The sequence below is a fragment of the Mus pahari genome, chromosome 5 (assembly GCF_900095145.1).
Source record: "Mus pahari chromosome 5, PAHARI_EIJ_v1.1, whole genome shotgun sequence".
NCBI lineage: Eukaryota > Metazoa > Chordata > Mammalia > Rodentia > Muridae > Mus > Mus pahari.
In genome coordinates, this window is record NC_034594.1 from 17,102,504 (window position 1) to 17,125,191 (window position 22,688).

At 48.9% G+C, this 22,688-nt stretch overlaps 1 protein-coding gene across 2 annotated transcripts in view; it reads left to right on the forward strand.

Annotated features, from left to right (window-relative positions):
* The first annotated feature begins 584 nt into the window (after positions 1–584).
* Cnnm4 (cyclin and CBS domain divalent metal cation transport mediator 4) overlaps positions 585–22,688 on the forward strand; it is a 37,589-nt gene continuing 15,485 nt past the window's right edge. The window contains exon 1 of one of the 2 annotated variants that reach the window (XM_021197599.1): positions 585–2,067. In XM_021197599.1, coding sequence (XP_021053258.1) covers positions 675–2,067 — 1,393 coding nt within the window. In that variant the 5' untranslated portion in view covers positions 585–674. The remainder of the gene's footprint in view (positions 2,068–22,688) is intronic. The other variant, XM_029539029.1, reaches the window with a different exon arrangement.

Sequence of the window (22,688 nt, forward strand, 5' to 3'; positions counted from 1 at the left end):
GTCCATTGAAAACTCATCCCTAAATAGAAATGACAAGTGAAAAACCTAGGTCAGAGCCTGGTCCCTCAGCACCTTAGGGGTGTAGAAAAAACCGAGGGGTGGGCTGGGGGAGTTCGGGGGCAGTGACAACCTATTTCTGGCATTGGGTCAAGGTCAGTAAAAATCCCAGAAGTTAGGAGGCTGTAACGCCAGCCTGAACCCTCAGGTTCCCTTTTCTTTTTCTAAACCAGGAAATGCATTTTTTTTCTCGCTGTGCCCGCGGAGAAGCACCACCCGCCCCAGAACGGAGCGACTGAGTGCAGGGGACCCGGAAGCCACCGAGCGCGTGGGGCTTGGGAGCCGGGCTCCCTAAGGAGGAGCGCGGGAGAAGCCCGGGGCCGCGCGGAAGCTTGGCTGGGCGCACCCCCGCCGCGGGCTCCCGCGCTCGCCCAGAGCCGTTCTACCTTAAGCGCGCAGACCTCCTTAAGCCGGGCGCGCGAGCCGTGGGTAGGGGCGGGACCTCGCATGCAAATAAGGGGCGTGGGGCTGCGGGGCGGGGCGGGCGGGGCGCGGTCTGACGTCAGGTCCTCGGCTGGGGCAGTTGGCGCGGCGGCAGCGGAGCGGCAGGAGGGCAGGAGCGGCGGCGCCGAGTGAGGCGCGCGGCGGGGCGCGGGCAGCGGCGGGGCCGGAGCAACATGGCGCCGGGGGGCGGGGGCGGGCGGCGGGACGGCTGGCCGGCCCGAGGGCGCCTCCTCCTGGCCGCGCTGCTGCTGCTATGGACGCGGGCGGCCAGCGGCCAGAGCAGCCCCCAGCAGAGCGTGATCCTGGGCATGAGGCTAGCGAGCTGCAACAAGTCGTGCGGGATGAACCCGGATGGCATCATCTTCGTGTCCGAGGGCAGCACGGTGAACTTGAGGCTCTACGGCCACAGCCTGGGCGATATCTCCAGCAACCTGATCTCCTTCACCGAGGTGGACGACGCCGAGACGGTCCACAACTCCACCAACTGCCTGGAGCTCACCAAGGACTTAGTGGTCCAGCGGCTGGTCAACGTGAGCCGCGGGAACACGTCGGGGATGCTAGTGGTGATTACCAAGTTCCTGCGGAGGAGCGAGAACATGAAGCTGTACGCGCTGTGCACCCGGACCCGGGCGGACGGGCCCTGGACCAGATGGACCGACAAGGACTCCCTGCTCTTCATGGTGGAGGAGCATGGGAGGTTTCTGCCGCTCTGGCTGCACATCCTTCTCGTTATGGTACTGTTGGTGCTGTCGGGCATCTTTTCTGGCCTCAACCTGGGGCTGATGGCCCTGGACCCGATGGAGCTGCGCATCGTGCAGAACTGTGGAACTGAGAAGGAGAGAAAGTACGCTCGCAAGATAGAGCCCATCAGGCGCAAGGGCAATTACCTGCTCTGCTCGCTGCTCCTGGGGAACGTGCTAGTCAACACCTCCCTCACCATCCTTCTAGACAACCTCATCGGGTCTGGCATCATGGCAGTGGCCTCCTCTACCATTGGCATTGTCATCTTTGGGGAGATCTTACCTCAAGCCCTGTGCTCCCGGCACGGGCTGGCAGTGGGTGCCAACACTATTGTTCTCACCAAAGTCTTCATGCTCCTCACTTTCCCCCTGAGTTTCCCCATTAGCAAGCTCCTGGACTTCGTCTTGGGTCAGGAGATTCGCACTGTTTACAATCGGGAGAAGCTGATGGAGATGCTGAAGGTGACAGAGCCCTATAATGACTTGGTGAAGGAGGAGTTAAATATGATCCAGGGTGCTCTGGAACTAAGGACCAAAACTGTGGAGGATATCATGACCCAGCTACACGACTGCTTCATGATCCGCAGTGATGCCATTCTGGACTTCAACACCATGTCGGAGATTATGGAGAGCGGCTACACTCGCATTCCTGTGTTTGAAGACGAACAGTCCAATATCGTAGATATCCTGTATGTCAAAGACTTGGCTTTTGTTGACCCGGATGACTGCACCCCGCTCAAGACCATCACTCGCTTCTACAACCACCCGGTACATTTTGTTTTTCATGATACCAAGCTGGATGCCATGCTAGAGGAATTCAAGAAGGGTAAGGACTGGCGTGGCCTCCTGGTTAAATGTCCTTTTGATACCTCTCGTCCCCCTGATGCAGCCCCTGCACGCTCTCTGTCTGCAGACTTTACTCTTCTGTTTGTGTGATTTATTCTGGGTCCCTCTGTCTGTCGCTTCCTATGCCTCTGGTGTGAACGTTATCAGGCGCAGCAGAAGCGGGTCCTCAAGCCTTTGCCTTCTGCCAGGCACTGTGTTCTGTGCTTAGTTGAATCAGAGTTGAAGGAGACACACTTGTCTGGAGTTGGTGGAGGGATACGGGGTAAGGCTCATTCATGCCTGAAAGGAGGCAGCCACCAGGCCTCATGGGTGGGTGGGGAAGTCGCCAGGGACCTGAGGATGTTGTCACAGGAGAGGACACATTTGAGGGGAATCTTAAAAGACGAAGTGACTTGGGACTGGGTCACACTCCTCTTGTGAGGAAGCCAAGGATTCGCTTGTGGGTCAGCAGGTGGCTCTGTCTAGTGGACCTTCTGGCTCTGCTGGTCCATGGCCATCAGGGGACAGGTTGGAGTTTCGCGCACTTTTTCCCCTGAGTTTGTTTCAGGTTTGGAGCTGTGAGTCCTCACCAGGGTAGTACCAGGTCAGTCACCCTCCAGCCCACAAGCAAAACTGGGAGGTCTCTCCTCGGCTCCTAACTCAGAACAGTGCCCACTAGCAGTTTCCACTGCTTAGCAGAAGCATGGAGAGCAAGCTTTGGTTATTGTTCCGTCTTTCCCAAGAGCGGAACATAAACTTGCTCCCACTCCCAGTCTTCAGGGGCCCTTGCTCTGTGTGCACTTGGGTGTGCTTGGCTAGCTCCCAGGTAGGTAGGCACTTAAGAGGGTTTACTCCCCTGCCTCCAAGCTCAGTCAGGGCACACACCCTTTTCCTTATGCCCAACAAAGACTTCCTCCCTCTTCTACCCTGAAACCCTCAAAAGTAGCTGTAAACACGGCAGTTATCAAGTGAAGCCCTCCTAGGCTGAAGGAGGTGGGGAGGAAGAAAGGGCGACTTTTTAGAGAAGACCCTGAAGCTCGTTCTGTAGGGACTTTGCTTCATAATCCTAGTTCCAGCCTTCCTGCTGTATGCAGAGATATCTCTGGCAAAGTCTCAGGCGACCTGGGAACCACAAGTTGTGGATAAGTCCGGGGTCATTTCTGAAACTGGAAGGTGGTGGACAGTCTTGAAATGGGATCAGGAGAGAAGAGATGGCCTTATCACAAGGTGCGCTTGGGTCTGGGTCAAGGCCAAGGAGGCAAGTTGGTACTGTCCCTTTGAAGTTTCCTGCACAGGTCTCAGCATCAGAGCAAGTCTTGGGGATTATAAACCAGGGCAGGGATAGTCTGGGTGGCATGGAAGGAGATTTAGTGGTGTAGACCCACGAGCCTGTTTTGCTCGGGGTCTGAGTAGAAACAGTGGGGACTGTGTCTCATCTCCATCTTGCAGCTGGGGAACCTGAAAATTTCTCTGCTTCATTTGGAACCCGGCGAGGACTCCCACGGCAGCTTCTTTCTCACCTGCCTCCGTGGTCTGACGTGGTTCTCTGGTGACAGATATACCCACCAGTACCTCCCCATCAGTTTGGTTAGATCTGGATCCAACTAGTATGAATTGGATTAATTTGGTGTCCAGCTCTTGATCAGCAGGGCTGACCTCTGTTCTGTGGGAGCGTGCTGGGTCTGGGCAGGGCGTTTTTGGACTCTCCTCTGTCCTATGAAGAAGTGTCCTTCACTGAGCTGGCATCTCTTAGGCCAGAGTTGTTCTGGGCTGATCCCTACCCCCACCGTTTGGTCCACCATACTTTCCTTGACAGAGGCTTGTGGCCTGAGTCCAGGCCTTAGAGTGTGGATCCCAACCAGTTCATGGAAAAGCAGGAGCAATCTGTCCTGGGGGTCAGGGAGATGGCAGTATGACACAGTGGTCACTCCTTATGAACAGACCCTGGGCCATGTGTGGTGCCTTCCTGATCTGGAGGCCTTAGGAGACCAGTTTTAATTTCGTAAGTTAGCACAGAGGTGCCTTGCCATTGCCCGTGCCCCCCGCTGAGTGAGCTCTCCTGGGTCTCTCCATCTGGTGTCCACCCCTAGTCTGAGGCTGTCCAGACTGGGACACATGCCTACTGTGCGTCTTACAGCTTCTAAGATTCTCTTTCCAAGGTTAGTGTCTGGAAGGCTTTTCTGGTTTTGTTATTAACAAGGAACAAGTGCAGTTCAGCAGCACCAGCATTGTGCCAGACAGAGTGGCGTGTTTCAGGGTCTTTGCTGGATCTTTCACCCCCAAATTGTATGATGGCTCTGGAGCTCCCTCTGCCAGAAGCCTGACTGGCTGAAGACTTTCTGTCTGTCGGCTTGAGGTTTATTTTGAGTCAGCTTTCTTACTTTGGAGCTGAGGCTGAACTGGATTGTAGGTGTGTGCCCTAAGCCTGCATCTGTAATTTTTTTTTTTTTTTAAACCAGGTTCTTTAATCCCCACTCCCCAGCTTTGCAAGTTCCTTGAGTGTGGGGCCCTGCCTTACTGGTTTTTGCCACTGCAGGCCTGGCCAACAGATGGGGCCTCGGTGAACGTTAGTTGAACAAATGAATGGATGATTGTCTGCCAGGCTACTTGAGGGTTTCCAGTTCCTTAAACACACCTCGGCACTCCCAGCTCTGGGGCCTTTGCCCTAACTGTTCCCAAGAGAGTTAGTGTGGCTTCCCTCCCCTAATCTGCCTTCTTAGCATTGGCTCTATGAGACCTTGCTGTCACCCCATTTAAGCCTGAAACCCCAACATCTCTCTTGACTTTCCCAGCCCTCTCCCTTGTGCTCCGTCTTCCTCAGCTCAGGGGCTCAGTGGTTTGCTGAGCCCTTGTCTCCACCCAGCACAATATAAGATCCAAAGGGCAGGCGCTGTGCTCTGGTGGTTGTGTCGATAGCTCTGGTATGGCCCTTGGCACACAGTAAGGCCTCAATAAAATATTACCCAGTGAATGAATAAATGAATAAAGGACTTGTCAGAGTTGGGAGAAAATTATTGCTATTTTAGAAGCTTCAAAATTATGAGACATTTATGAGAAGGCTAAGTGAGGTTCTGCCACATCTCAGTGTGCACCAGGAAAAAGCAGTGTGTGTGTGTGTGTGTCTTGATTCCAGGCATGAAGAGTTTGGGGCTCTGAGTGTGACACTCAAGGCCCATTGCCAGTCATGTCCCTTTGCCTGCTGCTAAGCCATTGTTGGCCCTAGGAAGTTTTACACAGCCTCCCTCATTAAGATGGATCATGAAATGCCCTGCACAGCACAGGGTGTGGGGATCTGAACTCCCCTAGGATTAAAGCAGAGAATCTCGCTTCCTACCTCAAGACAGTTAACATTAGATGCTTTTGAGCCCTCTTAGCACATTCAGGAGAGACTCTAGGGCCCCTCAGGAGTAAGACTGCGTCTGGCATGAAGACATGCCAGTTAATCCAGGCCACCCAGATTCACGGAGTTTGAACCTTGGCCCTTCTGGAACCTCGCCTAAAACTGTTTGCAGTACTGGGTGTTGGGAGTGGGTTTGTCCCAGCTTGGAATCCTGAAACGAGAAAGTCCAGTGACTCCTAGGCCAGTTTCCATCTGACTTCCCCTTGGATGCTTTTACAAGCGCAGAGTCCTGAATGACGCAGCCCCCAACCCCAACCTCAAGCCCACCTTCCAGTTCTTCTGTGCCCCTTCCTGGGTAGTCTTGCCCCTCCCAGCCCCTTAGCTCATCTTTAACCATCTTATCTCTCCCCACCCACCCTATAACCCTCTGGACCACTGTATATTGAGGGATATAAACACTCCACCCAGCCAGAGCTGGGGTTATATTCTACCCAGCTTGGTCACCAGCCTATGACGTGACCTTGAACCAGCTAGTACTCCTCCCAGTAAGTTAGCAGGGTGTAATTTGGAGAAGAAAGCAAGCTAGAAATATTTTCGTTTAAAAAAAAAAATCCCTCCCATATTCCTGTCTGTGCCACGTCAGATTTTCCCATCTACTTAATTTATTCCCAGAATAACTATAAAGTCAAGGAAAAAAAAACACTGCCTGAATTTTGCGTTCACTCTTAGTTCCTGCCATCTGACACATCTTCAGTGATTTCTCCTGTTCCCTGCCACAACTACCTGTTCAGGCATTTGTTCAATAAACATGTAGCTTTTTGCAGCCCGTGTGTCAGACATAGCGTTGGCTGTGGGGAGTCAGACATGTCAAGCCATCTATTCACAGCTCAGTCTACCAGGGAGACAGACACTCGACCAAGGCTTGGTTGTACAAACACACAGATAGGGCAGGCGGGGCACAAATGTTGGCGTGTCTGAGGTGTCTGGTTTGTGATTTGGGGATGATAATGTGATTTAACTGTGATAGGGAAAGAAGAAGAGTCAGTTAGGTGAGAATGGAGCAGAAGGAACTAAGAAATTTCTCCTGCTGTTGCTCCTCTGCTCTGCACCGTAAACAACCAGAGCTTCTCACACTTGCTTCCATCACCCAGACTTTTTATTGAAAATTAGCATTTCCTTTCTAAAGCCATTTCCTGTGCATACGTGTGCGCTTGTATGTGTGCCCCCACATGCGTTCATGTGCATGTGTGTGTGCCTGTGCCCCTGTGTGTGCTTATGCATGTGCTCCGTGTGTGTGTGTGTGTGTGTGTGTGTGTGTGTGTGTGTGTGTGCGCATATATGCACTGAAACTTTTAGAAGTTCTTTCATTCTGCCATTCGTTCCAGAGACCAAACACTTTTGTTCCAGCATCTCACTGGACTGGCTTTATTTTCTTGAGACAGTGTCTTTACTAATACTAATACTTATTAATTACTAATGTAGCCCACTGACCTTAAACTCACAAGGTCCTCCTGCCTCAGCCTTCTAGGTTCTGGGATTATAGGCACCAGTCAGCATGCCTGACAGTCTGTGTTTCCGACAGGGTTCCACTAAGATGGTGCTTCTGTGGACAAGTGTAGCCCACACTACTGTGTGGAGTGTCTAGGCACCTGTGCAGGTGAAATGCTCACACGGGGCTCAGGAGGAAGGCCAGGACCACTGCCAGGCTCATGGAGAAGGTGAAAAGGTGTCAAGGACCGTCCTAGGCTTGGCAGCAAGGGGAAGCTTGGGACGAACAGGCTGTTGGGTGGGACATCTAAGCCAGGGAGGGGCTCAGAGACAGTTGTCCAGCTGTCATCCGTCAACTCCTCATCAGTCAGTGATTTGATCTTGAGGAGCCGAATCTGAGAGTGACGGTTACTGTGTGTGTGAATGTCACTCTGGACATAGGGCATCGGTCCCAAGTGTGGGGCAGGTGACGAAGCCCTTTGCCAGCCAGACTGCTGTCTCCTTTCTGTCTGCTACTGTGCTATGAGTAGGGGCAGAGCTCTGTGGAGCAGGCTGGCACTGTGCCACCTGCAGGCTGGTTCCCTCCAAAGAGCTGGAGCACAGTGATCTTGGGGACCTACTGTTGATAGGCCTCCCTTAAACCAGCTGTGGGTGTGCCAGAGGATCTTGCCTGTGTCTGGCCCTAAGAAGAGCTGCTTAGCATTCCAGCACTGGCTTTGCAAAAGACTCATTTTTTAATTGAAAGCGTCCAGCTCCAGTGGTTTCCTGACACCGCAGGTCAGGATGAGGGTCACTGAACAACGTTTAACACGGAAACAGATGAGCACTGAGCGCACAAGGTCCCAGAACAGCACCCAACGGGGGTGGGGGCAATGAATGAAGGGAAGGGACCTCCGAGAGGGGGCTGTCTTGTCACTAGAAGTCTGGAGAAGCAGTGGAGCAAGAAGACCTTTCAGGACGCCTCCCATGGGCCACTAAGTCACACACCTCCTGGGATGACTCAGACAGAGGCTGTCAGACAGGAGATGGTCTCGCTGGTCTTTTGTGGGCAAGAGTACCTGTGCCTGTTGTGACTGCTTTTCAGCTCTTTTGGCTTTGAAGTACAGATCACTGCGCTTTCTCTGTGCATCCCTGCCCGATTCCTAGCATCTTCTAGACCGAGCCACAAAGGCATCTTTGAGCAGAAGGAAGCCTGTTGTGCCTTGAGAGTGACTTACCTGCCAGTTCCAATCTATTGACAAAGACTGTCTAGCCTGTACCCAACACTGGTTACTGAAAGGCTACATGGCCAGGGAAGTGTGTATAGGAAGGGAGTGGACCAGCTTCCCATGTCACTGTCTCAGTGCCTGGTTTTGGCAGGACCTACTGGTTCCTTCATCTAACCCACAGGAAGGGACAGGCGGCCCTTGCTTGTCCGCAGTCTCTTATTTTCTTTTCTCTCTCCGTTTTCTTTTTCTTTTATTTTTATTGCTGATCATTATTTTTTTCATAGCCATAAAAAAACAGGCATCTCATTGCCAGAACTTCAGCAAAGATAACAAAAAGTCTAAGCCAAACCAAGCTACCAGCATGTGACCAAGAAGGGACCACTTCAAATATTCTCATGTGACACTTCACTTTCATGGCAGCGCACCGTGAGGCATGCCTGAAACCCTGGCATTCCATCTGTACGCTGAGGTAGGAAGAGTGAGTTTAAGCCTAGGATGGCCAAGGTCGCGGGAGGGTGGCGGAGTGAGATGGAGGGAGGTTGAATCTCGCGTCCGTTGTTAACTTTTTTTTTTTTAAAGATTTATTTATTATATGTAAGTACACTGTAGTTGTCTTCAGACACTCCAGAAGGAGTCAGATCTCATTATGGATGGTTGTGAGCCACCATGTGGTTGCTGGGATTTGAACTCAGGACCTTCAGAAGAGCAGTCAGAGCTCTTAACCGCTGAGCCATCTCTCCAGCCCCCGTTGTTAACTTTTTAAAGCTTCCTACAACAAACAGAAATATCAAAACCACGTTGATAGTGACACATGTCTGCCATCCTGGCAACAACTGTGACAGAGGTGGGCAGAGCTCAGATTTCAGTCTGGCCAGGGCTGCATAATGAGACCGAAACCAAACAAAATGAAAACCATTTTTATTCTCCATCCTTGTGCCCTGCCTGGAGCCGCCCTAGGTCCTTTGACATTAAAATCACTCACGGTACAGTTTTATGGCCTGCTTTTTGGAATCCAGCTTAGGCTAGTTCTTCTTAGGTAAGAAATGACTTAGTATCATCCTGTATTCCCAGTCTTGTTTTGCCCCAGTGGCTCTGCCAGAAGCGGAGCCCAGAAGGGCCGTGTGTCCAGTGCCAGCCCATTTGGTGAAGGTGTTAAACTCGGTGGGCCTGGGATTCCTCAGAGCTTTCCATCAGAGTAGCTTTCCTGCTGCAGGCCCAATCCACTGGCTCCCTGGGCTCTGGGGTGCCCCCTGGGCTCTGGGGTGCCTAGTGTTTGGCCAGCAGGCAGCCTGGAGCCTCCTTAGAAAGAAGATCCCTTCTCTACCCCAGACAGGCACACATATGTGACCCCACATAGGTAGGGAGGCTCATTCACGTGTCCACACATATCCCCCTACCCAAGATTTGCGTTCTGCATAGTTGTGAGAAACCACACACACACAGAGACACTCACACACTCACACTCACAGATCCCTGCCCGTGTGCACAGGCAGGACCGTGACCTGGTACTTGAAGGCTTTCTCACACACTTGTATGCACAGGCACTGTAAGCCAGAGACCTACTCCCAGTTTAAGCTCTCCAGCTTTCCCAGGAGTTAAAAGTAAGTTTGAAGAAATAAGGAAGTCTACGCACAGCCAATTTATTTTGTGAATTGTTGAACATGGTAACCTTACTCTTGAACTCAGAAAAATTTCCTTAGGGGCCATGATGCTGCCCATCCACGCTGGGGACGGACTGAAGGAGGTTAGGCATGCGAGGCATGTAGCCCTGTGCCCAGTACTATGTCATCGTGTAGTAAACATTAGCCGTGTTAACTGTTACTGTTCCCATTGTCCAGAGCATGCCCCATTTGGCACTGACTGCAGCTGTGACCACAGTAGTTCTTAGACATGGCAGTCTGCCCACTCTTCAGCATGGCGTCTTTCTGTCTTTCTGGTTTTTTTTGGTTTTTTTTTGTTTTTTTTTTTTTAGTTTATAAATGTATTGAGCTCAGCAAAAAGTCCATTATAAGGTAGAGATGGTTCATTGATTGAGAGCAGTCACTGCTTTTCCAGAGGACTCAAGTTCCCAGCACTTATGTTTGCCAGTTCACAGTTACCTGTAACTCCACCTCTAGGGTCGGATGCCCACCACACTCATATGTGTACACGCACGCACGCGCGTGCACACATACATACACACACACACACACACACGAAATTAAAATAAATTTAAAAAGAACTTAGTTTCTGTAAAAAGCAAGTCACTTAATTTTTTTTTACTAGCCTATTATAAAACCATTTGCAAAAAGTCAGATATTATCTTATTTGTAAGGATCACAAGCTGATCAGAAAGGAAATAGTATCCAGGCAGGAACTGAAAACTAAGGATATTCTCTTTTAAAAAACCGTGTGTGTGTGTGTGTGTGTGTGTGTGTGTGTGTGTGTGTGTGTGCGCGCGCATGCGTGCTTATGCATATGCACGTGCATTTGTGTGTGTGTGTTGTGATTGGGGGCTGAGGGTGTCAGAGGACAACGTGTGGGGATTGTTTCTCTCCTGCCATGTGGATCCCTAGGATAGAAATCAGCTTGTCAGGCCTCGAGGCAAGTGTGTTGTACCCACTGAGCCACCTTGCCTTTCCTCTCCACCCCCAGACCCAGGGCCTTGAGCACACTAGGCAAGTGTTCTATTATTGAGTGGCACCCTCAGCAGTATGGCTCCCCTGCTAACTGGGAAATGTTGGGTGCCATCTTAATTGCTGGTACATCTATTCCCCAAATATGAGGGCATCAGGCCAGGCTGGCCAGACGGGAGGGATGTGGCCTCTACCTAGTCACAGCTCTACCTGACTGTTTTCATTTCAGGATAGGGAGGAAGAGGCCTGGACCAGCGGAGACTCAAAGGGGACAAGGACATGACAAGAAGCTACAGACATACATGGGGGGGGGGGGGACAGACAGACAGTGAGAAACAGACACAGAGAGATTTGTTTGTTTGTTTGTTTACCTATTAGGGTGAGAGTGTTATAACCCAGAGTGATCTAGAACTCACTGTGTAAAACAGACAAATTACAGCAATCTTCGTGCCTCAGGGGTCTGTCTGATTGCTGCAATCATAGGCATGAACCACCGTGCCTGGCCCGAAATGTTTATTTCATGGTGATACACAACTGTGTCCCAATAACACTCTGGGAGGCAAAGACAAGGGGATGGAGAGTTGAAGGTTAACTTGGCCTCCACGGAGACCCTGTCTCGAAAAATCAGACGAGCAAACGGAAACAGAATGCCTTTCTTAGAAGTGTCTAAGCGAGCTGGGTGAGGGAGTGTGCGGGTGCTGTGCCTGGGAACTATGGTATAAGCAGAAGGTGGCTTCCAGCACAGAGGGGCTGCCAGGATGGCTGCTGCCCTTTTGGGCAAAGGTACTTACTTGCTGCTAAGCATGGTGACCTGAGTTTAGTCCACATGATGGAAAGAGAGAACTGGTTTCCTCAGTTTATCTTCTGACCTCCAAAAGGAAACTTGTACAATCATACCCCCAAATAAGTGAAGAAACGTAGCTTAAAATAAAAGAGGGGGCAAGCAGAGAGCTTAAAGAAGGAAACGTCTGAATACTGATTCTTGTAGAATTGTATCTAATGCTTTGCTGGTGCTGAGGCTCAGCAGGCCCGAGTCCTCTCGCCCAGAGCTGCACTCCAGGAGCTGCACTGCTGAGCACTGGGCGGGGCCACTTGAGTTTTCAATTTAGAGATCGGGTGGGAGGGTGGGCCCTTGACCATTATCCTAGCTATTAGACAGGCTGAGGCAGGAGGATTGCAAGTTCAAGGCCTGCCTGGGCTTTGGCACGTGTGTGCTCAGAAGGTCACTTTCAAGAATAAGTTTCCCACTTCCCCTGGGGCATCCAGGGACTGAACTCGGCTCTCCACACTCACAAGTTCAAATGCTCTCTAGTTGATCATGCTTCTTGCTTACCTCCTCCCTCCCTCCCTCCCTCCCTCTCTCCAATCCTTCCCCCTTCCTTTGATCCTTCCTTTCTTTCTCCTCTCCCTCCCTCCCTCCCTCTCTCCTTCCCTCCCTCCTATCTTCTTCCTTCCTACCTTTTTTAAAGGTAAGGTTTCTCTGTAACCCTGACTGTCCTGGAATTTACTCTGCAGACCATGGCCTTGGGCTCATAGAAGCCTGAATGCTGGGATTAAAGACATGTGCCACTCAGCCTGGCCTTTCCCCCTATTGGGGGCAGGAAGGAGACGGCTCACTAAGTGGCCTTGGCTGGCCTTCAACTGAGTTTTCATTGACCTCAGGTTCCCCAAGTGCTAGAGTTACAGGTGTGTGCCATCATGGCCATTTTAACAGGTTTTGATAGGTGTACTCACTGTACAGTGACTACATCAAACTAATTATTGTATGGATTCCCTCATGTAATTAACATTTTTGTATGTATGTATGTGGTAAGAACACTTAGTCTTGCATTGCTAGTAACTGCAGTCACCGTTGTACAATAGAGCTGTTCAGCTCATTTCGAAGACCAATATCTGCCCACCCCCAGCCAGTGCCTCTCTTGCTTTTCAAGGCACACATGCGCTCCCATGTATATAAGGGCATTTGCTATCCTTAGCTCCTCACCTGGGACATTTCGTGGAGCTGTAGTATGCCTATAGATGATGCAGGCGGGATCACAGGTGGGGCATTACTCCCTGTGCACTTCTGACCAACTTGTTACAAGTTTTGGGTTTCCCATGGGTTCACTTGGGCTCACTGATTTCATTTATTTAGGTGCTGGGGATTGGCGGTTGAACCTATAGTCTCATAAACACAAGACAGATGCTCTTCTGCTTATACAAGATGCTGGAGAGGCCTTTCCCAGCCCCGCCAATGTACTAGAACAGCTCCAAAGAGTCAGGGAAATGCATCTTGTAGAGTTGCAGTATCACATTGAAGGATGCAAGCATAGTGATGAGGTCTGGAGAGCTAGAGGCTCAGGCTCTGTGCCTGTGGAGTGAGTCTAGGTGCCTTCCCTCCTGGACAACAGTGTGATCGCCAGCCAGGAAGCTCCCCCCCAGCTTGTATCAGGGCTACGTTCTGGAGGCATGGTTGATTAAAGTCTGCCCCAGTCCCCCATCCTGGAGACCAGCAGTGCAGAGTCCCAAGCTTGCGTTAGCTCCTGAGTTTGCTCTTCTGGTGGTTAGTGCCTGGGCTGTCTGGGGCCTACCCCAAGTGCTTCTTTATTGGAGCAAAGACGTTTGGACTTCTGAAGCCCTGTGCCGAGAACCAGGGAGCCAGGGTCAGACACCACATAGGTCTTCTATACTACATGCAAGTGTAGAGAAATAGGCTTGACCTTTATTGACCTGGCTATACACTGAGGCAGTCTAGTAGTTCTTATTCTGAACTCTCGGGTTTGGGCGATTATCATCTGTAAGTGATGGTGGTTTGTTCATCCTTTGCTAAGCCCTTCCTGCTCTTCATCTTGTTTTTGCCTTGTTTCACTGGTTGGGATGTCACAGGTCCTTGTCCTCGCCCCATTCTTGGCTTAGGGGATGTTTTCAAAGCTGATCATGGAGGGCTGGGGAGTAGCTCTGCCATACGGTACGGTGCTCGCCTGGCACGCTGGACAGTAGTTCACTTAGCATGCGGATGAGAGAAATAATGGTTGTCACTGTGATGTTGCTTCTTTTAACTTCTGTAGATCTCCTTTATCAGAGACATATTCTCTCTCTCTCTCTCTCTCTCTCTCTCTCTCTCTCTCTCTCTCTCTCTCTCTNGTTTTTTTTTTTTTTTTAGTTATGGTATGGATTATAAGCATTTTAGCATGCAACATATTTTTTGTTATATTCTGCATTCTTTACAAATATATCACAAAATGTGTGAACCTCATAAAGCTCTGTATACCATGACCTGGTTGCATTGTGGTTTCCACAAAGTAGAAAAATACTCTACTTTCAGTATCACATTTTAGCTTCCTGTAACTCTATTCATGTCTAATTTGTTCTAAATATGTCACTTGGAGCCCCTTCTAACTATCTGCTTCCTTTTGGCTTTGGGCAAAATGCTCCCATTGCAACTGGATGTGCAGACATAGAAGTTGAATGTTGATCCTCCAAAAGGAAACTTGTCCTTGTCTCTAGCTGCAAGGTTGTCTGCACTCACTGAATATGCCTGTTACACTGTGTTCAGGGTTATCAATCCTTGACCTATGTATTCTGACATAGAGATTAGACAGAAGGAACTTCCTGGCATCGGTGGTCTTCTGTTTCTGGATGAATGGGATCTGCTTTTACAACTCTGCTACTGCATAAAAGGTTATTGGAATTACTCCTTTTTGTTACTATGTCACACAGAGTATCATTTGCCTAAAAGTGTTTTCTGTAGAAACAACAAACAAAAAACAATAAATGAAACAGGCCTGTATTTTAATTCCAGTGTGGACAAGGAGGTATGTTCATTCTATTCTACATGCCGTGGAATGGAGGGTCTCTCTCTCTCTCTCTCTCTCTCTCTCTCTCTCTCTCTCTCTCTCTGGTTAGCTGGGACCTGTCCTTTCACCTTTCTGTGGGTTCTAGGAACTGAACCCAGGCTGCTAGGTTTGCAGGGCAATCCCCTTTTACCTGGTGATATAACTGAATGATTAACCCCTTTTCTTCTGAGATACTGATTTTTTTTTCCCACGTTGATTCAAATGTTGCATGACTGGAGCTGGCCTGTCATATTCATGATTTATTGCTCCCCTTTAACATCACTAGATTTAATTTGCTAACATCTTTTCTGGGAAGGTTGGCACTTGTATTCATGAGAGTTGGAGCTGTAACTGTTTTTCCTGTGATTATAAGATGCCATCAGCTTTTTTAATAGCAGGAGAAATAATTGTTTAATAATTAAGTCTTTCCCCCTCTTGTAATTAATATCTCACGTTAGGTGAGCAAGTTTGAGCATATCAGATAATCCTCGTGTCCTCCGGTCTCTCTCCCTGCCTCTTACGTCATCTCTGCTGCAATTGCTGCCAGTTTTTCTCCTGCTTCAGGTTTGGCTATCATGATCTAGAGTAATTGTAATAGTATGTAAACAATTTGGAACTGGTATATGACTACCAGGAACCAACTGGAGTTCACTAAGGGGAAAAATTACTAACTTTCTTTTCATTAATGTGTAATGGGGTAGAGTCACTAGGCTCGTGCAGTGGAACATCAGTCTCAAGCTAGAATGTGTTTGGATTTTGGCAAAGCTTTTAGCAGAGTTTCCTATTAAATGTTTATGGCTATCATGCACACGTGTGTTCACTGACTACGGTCTGACTTTGCCATAGAGATGTCAGTAAATGGCCAACTACCCACAGGTGTGGGGAATAGGAGTCTCCTAAGGTAAATGAGCAGAGGCGCGTTGGAGAAAGGGCTCCTGCAGGCTGGGGACTGCTGGGACAGGAGGGAGGCAGCACAGAGGCAGCTCTGTGAGTCCCCAGACAAGGCTCAGTGGGCTCCTGAAACACGAGAGCTGGGTGGACAGGAAGAGGCAGTTTGCTGGGGGTGGGGGTGGGGGTGGGGGAGCGCAAAAGGAGGCTGGAGGTGTACTGTAATTTTGTGAGGAGAGTGAGGATATTTTAAAAATGAAATCTATATATTTGTATATGTGTGTGTATATATAATATTACCATGTATACATATGCATACATATACACATACATACACACATGTATATGTGTATGTGTGTCTATGTGTATGTATATGCACATATGGACATGTGGGGTTGGGAATGTAGGTCAGTTGATAGAGTTTGCTTTGCATACCTGAAGCTGTCAATTATGATTCCCAGTACTCCATAGACTTAGTGTGGTGGTACACGACTGTGATCCCTGTGCTCGAGAGCTAGAGGCAGGAAGATCAGAAATCCCAAGTTATCCTCAGCTACATAGAGAATTTGAGGTCAGCCTGGCTACATGAAACCCCATCTTAAAAAAGAAAAGTCTCTTTGTACACGTAGTCAGAGGCAAAGGATGGGGCTGGTTAGCTTGTGTTGACGTGACTTAAGTCAGAGTCATCTGAGGACCGGGAGCCTCAGCTGAGAAAAGACCTCCACAAAGTTCACCCACAGGCAGGCCTGCAGGCCTCTTCTTGATTGATGGGGGAGGGCCCAGCCCATGGCGGGTGGTGCCATCCCTGGACAGGCGGGCCTGGGTATATAAGAGAGTAAGCTGAGCCAGCCATGAGAAGCCAGGAAGCAACAGCACCACCATGGCCTCCACCGTAGTTCCCGCTCTCAGGCTCCTGCCCTGAGGTTCCATCTTCACTGTCCTCACTGTGACTTGGCAATGTAAGCCAAAGAAATCCTTTCCTTTTCAAAATGCTCTTTTTGGTCATGGTCTTTATCACAGCAATTCGAATCTAAGATAGATAGCAAATTTGAGGCCAGCCTGGGCAAAACTCTGTCTCCAGAAAGTTCTTTGGAGATACAAATTGAAATATTAGATATCTGGGTATCTGTAGGTATAATTTTATAGATGTTTACAGATAAAGCCTGGGCTTTACTTCAAGAAAAAAAAAAATCCAGTAAAGTGAGTGAGGCAGAGAGAGGAAGCAAGACTGGCCAAGGGCGGTTAAGTATTTAAAGGAGATGAGGCTGTGATTATGTCATTACCTCTACTTTTGTATGTGTTCAGTATTTCCCGTGGTAAATGCCATGGAAGATGAGAGGCGCCGAGCATGTTCCTGGAGTGGGAGGCAGACCCAGGGACCCTGTCTCCCCTGTCAGCAGCTCTGGCCCCGAGCTGAGGGATGGCAACGAAGCGCACAGCCAGTTGGTCCTTGCAGAATGACCCTGGATGTGGCTTCTCTGGTGAAGTTCAAGGTCGAGTCTGTAGTAGGAGACAAAGCTACACTTCCTGGGACCCTTCTCAGTAATGACTGTGGGACAGACAGAGTTCTGGAAAGAAGGTCATCCTAAGGCTGTGATGGTGACACCATGTGGTGTCTGCTATGCAAAGGGGTAAGTGAGGCATGGAGAGAGAGAGTACAGATGTAGAGGTCAGGGACAACGTGCTTGAGTTGGGTCTTTCCAGGTTAGGGATTGAACTCAGGTCATCAAGCTTGGTGACAAGTGCTTTTTATCTGCTAGGCCGTATTCCTTTTGGACAATGGACCCCACTTTGTTGTTCATGCTGGGCTTCAGTAGTCTTCCTAGCAACCCTGAAGGACTAAGACTTGGGCCTCGGGTTTCCAAGCTTTCTCGTGGACACCCTATTCACAAGAGGTGTAAGTTTGTATCTCCACTCTCTCAAATATTATATATGTACAGGTACTAATTTGATAGTTCATTTCATAAAACAATTAAGAACAGTCTTATATTTGTTTATTTATTTATTTATTTATGCGCACATTTGAGATTGTGCTGATATGTGGGGGGTGTGGGGGAGATAGGTCAAAGGACAACTTGCGGGAATTGGTTTTCTCCTTCTACCATGTAGCCAAGAGATCAAACTCAGTGCAGGGCCCTACTACCCACTGAGCTATCCTACCAGCCCACTACAACATTTAAAGAAGTAAAGATGAACTCACCATACTTAAATTTGTTTTTCTAACTGTTATTAATGTACAATAATCTAAACAAAACAAAATCTGGTGACTCTCAAGACACACAGAACATCCAAGGTAGGATCCATGGTTAATGTCAATAGCTAGAAGTCTGTTCTATTTATTTATTTTATGATATGAGTGTTCCTACATGCCAGAAGAAGGTATCAGATCCCAATATAGATGGTCATGAGCCACCAGGAGGTTGGTGGGAATCAAACTCAGGACGTCTGGAAGTGCAGACAGTGCTCTTAACCCCTGAGCCATCTCAGCAGCTGTAGCCCATGGCCTTTCTAGTCATGTTCCCTCTGAGCCTGCCATTGCCTTCCAGGAGGCACAGCACCTTCAGTCTCCGTCTGCTTGGTGAATATTTGTCTGGCTTGAAGTGTAGGGCACCCCGTGTGCTCCCTCTCAGGGGCTGGAGGGGAGTATAATGTACGCACACCCCTATGAGCAGGCAAATCTGCACAGGCCCCACAGTCGGGCTATGTGCAAACAAAAGAGAAATTTACTTATTTTGGACTGGGATCTAAGTGTAAACAGAACTGGTACTGACAGGTTTCAGGTAGGCCTGGCCCTGCAGTCTGTGCTCTATGCTGTCTTCAGGAACCCCTGTCACTGCCTGGGTCCCGTCTTTGTTTTTGGCATGTGGGTCACAGTGGCCACTCAATCTCTTCCCCTGGAGGTTGTCATCAGCCAACGTTTCTGTCTTCTTTTTCTTTACTTTGTTGGGTTTTCCTTTGTTATTTATGACCTTTAAAAAACAAAAACCTGGGGTTGGAGAGATGGCTCAGCAGTTAAGAGTCCTTGCTCTTGCATAGGACCTGGGTTTGGGTTGGAACACCTACAGGATAGTCCACAACTGCCTGTAATTCCAGCTCACTGGATCTGACGCCCTCTCCTGGGATTAAAGGGAGCTGGATGCACACAGTACATGTGCATGCACACAGGTACATGTACAGATATGCGTGCAAACAGGACACCCACACACATAAAATAAAAATCAATAAGTAGCTTTTAAGATTAAAATACATAGTCTGGCATGGTGGCTCACCTAATCCCAGCACTCAGGAAGCAGAGGTGAGTTCGAGGCCAGCCTAGTCTACAAGCAAGTTTCAGACAGCCAGAACAATGCAGAGAAACCCTGTCTCAAACAAACAGACAACAGCAAAAAGATGAAAAACATCTAAGACAGGCATCATGACACACAACTTTTTTTTTAATATTTATTTATTTATTTTATGTATATGAGTACACTGGTAGCTGTCTTCAGACACACCAGAAGAGGGCATCACATCCCATTACAGATGGTTGTGAGCCACCACATGGTTTCTGGGAATTGAACTCAGGACCTCTGGAAGAACAGTTGGTGCTCTTTTTTTTTTTTTTAAAGATTTACTTATTTATTATATGTAAGTACACTGCAGCTGTCTTCAGACACTCCAGAAGAAGGCGTCAGATCTTGTTAGGGATGGTTGTAAGCCACCATGTGGTTGCTGGGATTTGAACTCTGGACCTTCGGAAGAGCAGTCGGGTGCTCTTACCCACTGAGCCATCTCACCAGCCCCAGTTGGTGCTCTTAACGGCTGAGCCATCTCTCCAGCCCCCAGTGACACACAACTTTAATCCTATAATTTGGGAGGTAGAGGCAGGAGGATCTCTTGAGTTCTAGGCCAGCTAAGGCTACATAATGCGACCATATCATTAATTAAATAAATAAATAATAAACAGACTAAGTAAAATGACTAAATGAATAACTACATAAAAGCAACGTCCTTACTTATGACACGGTGTTTTCATTGGTGGCGTCTATTGAGTTGCTGGTTTCCTGAGCATCCACTGTGTGTTTAGCCTATGCTAGAGGAATGAACCAGCATTGCTACCCTGACATTTGCTGGGAAGAGTGAAGCTGGAATTCCTGCTGAAAGGGAATGTGGAGATCACATTAGCTTCACCATTGATGTCAGGATTGACAAGAGTAAGAACCCACTCTCCTGGGACTCATTTCTGAGTCAAGTAATTCATGCTTAAACAGAAGTTTTTACTGTAGCATTATTCACTGTACAAAAAGCTTAACCATACCTCATGTCCATCCCAGGCAGAAGGAGGCTGGTATATATCAGTAGCATACCTGGTGGCCTGAGTGGGAGGGACTCTGGGACCCTGACTCAGAAAGGGACAGGCAGTATTTCTTTTTGTGTGCCTGGTTTTTTGAGACAGAGTCTCCCTGTGCCACCTTGGCTGGCCTATGACTGACTGCACAGGTGAGGCTGGCCTTGAACTCATGGAGGTCCTCCTGTGTCTGCCTTTCCAGTGCTGGATTAACGTGTGCCCAGCCCTGTTTACTTACGTGGAGCTGGCCTTTGTTATCGCCTGAGTTAGTCAGGGAGAAGCTGCCTTACCTCTGTAGCTCTCTGAGAAAGTGCCACTCTCCTATTTTACTGTAAGTGTGAGAAGGCAGACAGTAGATAAAATGCCGTTTATGGCATATACAATGCCAATATGCAATGCTGTTTCTATACAGTGAAGCACAGCGACCACTCTTCCTGGGCTGCTTCCCCTTGCTGCCCGTGTTAGCTGGTCTGAGCCAGTTCCACTATGTTGTTGAGCCTGACATCAGACTTACTCTGTAGTCTAGCCTGGTCTTGAACTTGTGGTGATCCTCCTGCCCCAGCCTCCTGAGTGCTGAAATTGTAGGCATGTGCCACTACACCCAGCTTCTGAGGTGCTTATAACTTTTGTTTTGTTTTGTGCATACTGTGAATCACTGGCTCCTCCAATACATTTAGGCCCGAGTCATCCTTTATAGCAGCTGCAGTTCTGTGTTATACACACTGGTTGGAGCTTCCTAGCTGCACCTTGTACACTCTATGAGTAGTCCCTCAGTAGTAAGTCACTTCCTAGGGATGGAAGAAAGTGCTGAGTCCAGGGTCTTGCACATTGAACATGTTAATATATGTTGCCATGTTCCCGAGGAAAACATTTCAACTCCTGTCAGTAATGACCAGTTCTGTTAATGCAGAGGACCGACCTGACAAATCGAAACACCACCCCCTCCTATAGTTTACTGGGTTGGGTCCCTAGCACTGCCAAAACAAAGTGATTGACAGGTAGGTAAATTTTAACACCCAAGGTGATTTGCATTTCCTTGGATTAATTTGTATTTATTATATTTGTATTTAAAATTAGGTTTGTAGGCAGGAGAATTGCAGTGGGTTTCAGGCCAGCCTAGGCTATAAAGTTTCAGGCTACCATGAGGTACAGATGGAGACCCTGTATCAAAAAAAAGGGGGTAGGGGGTAGGGTGGAGTTGACAAAGAGATGGCTCAATGGCTAAACAAACTAAACTTGTGATTTTTCTAATTGGCTTATAAAGTGATATGGACTGGCCTAGTTAGCCCAATACCTCTCCGTGAATAGTCTCTTTTTACTTTTGATTCAGATGTCAGATTTGTAATCTGATATTACACACACACACACACACACACACACACGCACTCGAGGCGGGTGTGCCAACTGGAGGTTTGATTTTGTTGGTTTTAAAAGCAAGGTCAGCTTGGTTGGCCTGAAGCTCACTATAGCCCAGGCTGCCTCTGCCTTCTAATTGCTGGGCTTCATTTCTCATCTCTTTCATTGGTTTGCCCAATACAGCACTGCTGTAATCACAGTCGTCTTATTACCAGGTATGGCAGCATGTGCCTGAGGGAGAGGCCAAGGTAAGAGGATTACGTGATCCCAGGAACCCAAGAGTTTGACAGAAGCCTGGGCACCATAATGAGACCCTCATATTGAAAATATGATGTGGGCGTGAGATGGCTACACCTGATGGTATGTGAGATGGCCCGACCTATCTGAGGTAGAACCTGAGAACCTATATACATATGGAAAGAGAACCAACTCCACAAGAGAACCACCCTCCTGCATGCACTGTGGTATATCCTCTCCACCCCCAACATACACACATAACAATAATAAGTGACATTATTAAGGTGTATAAGTAAGATAAATTAAATTAAGGGATTCTTTTAGTATTCCTTTCTGTTGTGACTGACCAGTTTCTGTCTTGGCATGGGTATCTCAGGCCAGTCCCAAGCTATGGATAAAGTGATCTCTAATGTTTGAATGGTTAAGATGAGAGGGTTGTGAACTGAAGACCTTTCTGTGGAACCACAGCTTGCTCCTGAGCTCCCATAGCCTGTGGTACAGCCTGGGCTCCTGGGCAGTTGGGTGACTGGTTCTCTTGTCTGTTCTCTGGGGGAACAGGAGTGTGGCCACACCTCTCCCTCGCCTGCCCACTCACGTGGCTGCGGTGGGTGGGTGGTATAGGGCTCCTCTCAGTGCTCAGCAACCCCACTTTTTCTTTATTATTTATTAGGATTAATTATAATTATTTTACATAGGCTCTCACTTGGGCCCTTGTGTTTGCTGCAGTGCAAGCAGTTTACCACCTGCACCATCTCCCAGCCTCCCACTGCTTTCCTGCGGCCTTGGAAACCCAGCATGACCGAGCACAGCCTACCCAGCAACCACAGCCTTCGGGTCTCCTAGCCTCTGCCAGGTCATTTGCCCGGCCTGGGAGGAGCATGGTCGCCTCGTAGATGAAGCTATGATAAGTGGATGAATGGCCCCAGTCTTCCCAGGCTGGAAGGCAAGGAGTTGTTGGCCCACTCTGGCTCAGGCCTCTCCCACCCCTTCGAGCTGGGAAGGGCGGCTGCTCCTCCTGCTGGCTGAGGTCAGCACTATTAATAGCCAGCTTAATCCTGCTCAAGCCTGGGCAAGGGGAGGAAAAGGAGCTGGGTGCCAGGAAATCAGAGTGTCCAGCCATCTGTAGGTGCAGACCGGTGACCCAAGGCCATGGTGTCCAGCCACCAAGTCAGCGTCCAGGACCTGTTGTGGGGACTTGGGATTTTGCCTTCTTGGGTGACCCCGTAAGAAGGTCTCCTAGGATAGCCCCATCTCTGATAGGAAGAGCCCTTGTCTGACCCAGGGTTTCTTCCCAGGGAGGCCCCTTTGGACTTCGAAACCCAGAACCCAGTAACACATTTCCTTATAG